Here is a 3,439-nt window from a genome sequence, read left to right on the forward strand (position 1 = left end):
GCTCTGCATGACGTTGAACTCGAGATGAGCGCCTCACATGTTGAGGTTGGGACTGCGACTCTGGCACCGGGGCGAATTCTGTAAATTTTGCCGTGCGTCTCGTCGATCGTCTGATTGGAGTTTCGGCTGAGTTGGGGTAGGATGATTCACCAGAGGCATATAGAATTTCAGTATCTGGCTGAGTCGGCAAAGCCACCGCAACGAAGACAGGATGTGCCTCCAATAGGCGTGGATCAATATTGGCCATCTCAAAACTGACAGAGGGAGTGAGATGATCTGAATTAATTCAGCGGCTAGTTGTACGACTCAGTCCGTATCAATGTCGGATCCTGATTCTTCTTTCTCCTGTTTTGCGTAGTAATTGCGTTCGGTGGCAAGTCGATGGACGTCTTCTGCGTGCCTGCGAAGATGCATTTCGTGCAAAAGATCTTCACTGCACATATGACATCTCCGATCCTTCAAATGACATTTTCGAAAATGTCGTAAGGTTGATTTGTATTCGCTATATTTCTGTGTCCGACGAAGGACAGGAAGCTGGGCATCGCCATAACATTGAAAACAGCGTCGAGGTTTTTTGGCCTTTCGAATATACTTTCCCGCTTTCTCCAGAAGCAACTCTTCCTGCGACACTTCGGGAGAGAGAGGGACTGTTTTCAATGACTGCAATTTCATTGTTCTTTGCTCTTCATCAGTGTCATCGCTCGGAGCCGTCCGTTTACGTCGTCCACGCAGCGGCCCACCTTCAAGGTGACCACAGTATTGCGAGATTGCAACGACAGCGGCATTTCGTCTCTGCCACTCCGCATCTAATGAATGGGAAGTCGGCCAGGTAAACAATTTTTCAAGCAGATTGATCTGCTCTGGTAGCATACTGTCCGTTCGAAGGACATTCTTGGCTTCCTCGTCGTCGATGGCCGCTCCAGAGAGCTGCCGCTCAATGTCTATGTTTGCCTGTTTGCGGTCAAATTCTTTTCGAATTTTCTGCCTCAATGCTCTCTCTAGCCGGCCAAACGTGTTGAGCTTATCGCGAGCGAGTTTGTCACGTCGCGATCGCATCTGCTCACTCGGGTCATGAATGCAAACTTCAGCTTGCTCATCAAATCGTTGGACCGCTTCGACATACTCAGGATGCTCACGGATCGACGCTCGTTGCTCGGCGGTCAGATGTCGAGGTCGCCTCGTATCGATCCACCTGCTCATGCGGGTGATTGCGCGCATCAATGATTTATTGGAATCGCGGCCGTTCATCACATTTTGCATGTCCGTATCAATGTGTCGCGGAAGGTAATGATTAAGGAAGGTGCGGGAGTCCGCATGCTTCATGATCAGATTCTGCTGAGCTTCGCTGACTGCGTCACTGTTATTCAACATTTTCCCCCTCCATAGCGCATACGATGTGCAAACATCGAATGAAGCCAACCATGAATCTCTCCGAGACTCCTGAGTCGAGCGGACATGGTAACATCAAGCATGGGTTGATCCCACCGAAGAATCGGATAACCGTTGGTGACTTGTGTCTTGCAAAAAATGTAATGGTCCTCGACCTCAGGTTTTAAGGGGAGTTGCATCTGCTGGCGACCGCCTTGAACAAACAGACTTCGGAGTCTCTCCATAGAGGAAAGGGCTGGAGATTCAAACGCTTGCAGCCAAAAAAGTATACCAAAGATGAATACATGCGGGCTGAAGATAAGAGACGGGTCGTCTATGATTTCAGGGAATGGAAAAGTGTTGCTAAAAGAAAGTATTAATCGCTGAGCTTTCGGGGATCGGGGGTTTACATCACTCACATGGCCTCAGACCCGAGGAACCGCTTGGTATGCTCTGACTTGATTTCCGCCAGAAGCACGGGAGGGCCACCCTGAGGATCCTTCTGTATGGAGAACTGCAGATGCTTGAGTTGTAACGAGAGCAGGGCACTTAGTCGATTCACGGTGTAAATGCCAATCATGCTAAAGAGACACATTTGAATGCGCTCGTATCCAAAATGAAATCGTCTTTCCTGGGTTCGAAGAATGGTCTCATTTAGCTCGGTCAAGTCTTGTACATAGACTGGTTCTTTTCCTCGCTCTTGCTGATCGAGTTCCCATTTGTCGATCAGCAACCGAATTCCCTGGGTTTCATTAGCTCTGTATGTCGTAAGAAGATGATGGCTAACTCACTGCGTTGATTTCTTCGCGATCTTCGGGGCTGATCCTGGTACGGGTTATTCTTCGAAAGTAGCCGCAGAAACTCTTCCAATCGGCTTTGAGGGAACTAGCCTTGTTTGTTCCTTTCAAATGCCTGCCATCTTGGCCATACTTCAGTTTCAGGCAGTAGTTGAGAAAACGATGTACATCATTGGGTGTGACCTGACGAAGAGCCTCCGTCGGATCATTCCATTTCAACGACGCATCAGGGCTTTTGGCCTTCACTCGGCAATACCTGGTCATGTCAGCAGGCATCGCTACACGGGTTTTGGAATGTTCGCCCACTTTTGCCAGCGTTGCTCAATTCGAACCCCGCGAACCTTGGTCTTCTCGGAACGCCCATAGTCAAGGGGTACGTTTGCAATATCCTCGTCAGTGTCGTCATCAGGGTCGTCACTGAAATCTGGCAAATCTCTAGAGCGAATCGGACTACGCACAGAGTGTTTGGAGCTGCAGGAGACTCCGCCGCACTGTTCGGAAGACCGTGAAGGCTCTGGTGAAGTCTGAGTGGTCGAACCTCCGACTTGATCACCGTCTGGCACATCGCTATCGCTATCTTCTGGCCGAAAAGACACACCGGATGTATCACTCTCATTTCCCGGCGCCTGATCTGACAGTTCGACGTCAGCAGACGCGGCGGACATGCTTGGATCGGTTTATTAGTAGAAAATGCGCAGGCTGCAGGCAGGAGACAAAAAGATTTGTTGTGCAATGCGCAAGAGCAGAGTCCTTAGAGAGCATGCAAAAGAGCGTGTTGGGGCCGAAACGTGAGGGGCCACGAGGGGATCTGGGAAGGAAAAGAAGAGGTTGAACGAGGGAGGGCAAGGTAGGGAAAGTTGCCGATTTTATGGCTAGCGACCATAAAGCCAGCGTAGCCAATGAGAGCTGGAGCAAAGGCGGCCATTTTTGGCGGCGAGGAAGACGGAGGAGCGTTTTGGTGGTTTGGGAGTGATTGACTGGAAGGCCATGGAAAAGACTGGGAACGCCCAGGCAACGAGGGCACACCGGGGCTGAGCAAGTGCAAATGGTATGGGTGCAAGCGCGCAGGTGGGGGCCGGCTTGTGGTCATCGTTACGCCGTCTGTTACAAGGGGGTAGGGGTGGTGCGTGGCCGTGGTAGGAGAGGTGCGTGCGTAGAGGAGCTGTGCCGACGCGGCCGTTTCCAGCGTCAAAGGGTGCAGGTTTCGGCTGCCTGCGCACAAATGGTTTTTGTTTTAGAGTAGAAATATAGGATATATGTTCTAAGGGGGATAA

General features: G+C 50.7%; 1 protein-coding gene across 1 annotated transcript; it reads right to left on the bottom strand.

Moving 5' to 3' along the window:
• Positions 1 to 306: 306 nt before the first annotated feature.
• On the bottom strand, positions 307 to 2,830 carry N7484_005356 (DUF3435 domain-containing protein; the record flags this gene model as incomplete). Its single annotated transcript, XM_057115775.1, has 5 exons — positions 307 to 1,349; positions 1,394 to 1,731; positions 1,788 to 2,110; positions 2,160 to 2,421; positions 2,472 to 2,830. The coding sequence occupies 5 exons, from the start codon at positions 2,828 to 2,830 to the stop codon at positions 307 to 309; spliced, it is 2,325 nt and encodes a 774-aa protein (XP_056975915.1).
• Positions 2,831 to 3,439: the final 609 nt, after the last annotated feature.

The sequence above is a fragment of the Penicillium longicatenatum genome, assembly GCF_028827895.1.
Source record: "Penicillium longicatenatum strain IBT 33135 chromosome Unknown contig_2_segment0_segment0, whole genome shotgun sequence".
Classification (NCBI taxonomy): domain Eukaryota; kingdom Fungi; phylum Ascomycota; class Eurotiomycetes; order Eurotiales; family Aspergillaceae; genus Penicillium; species Penicillium longicatenatum.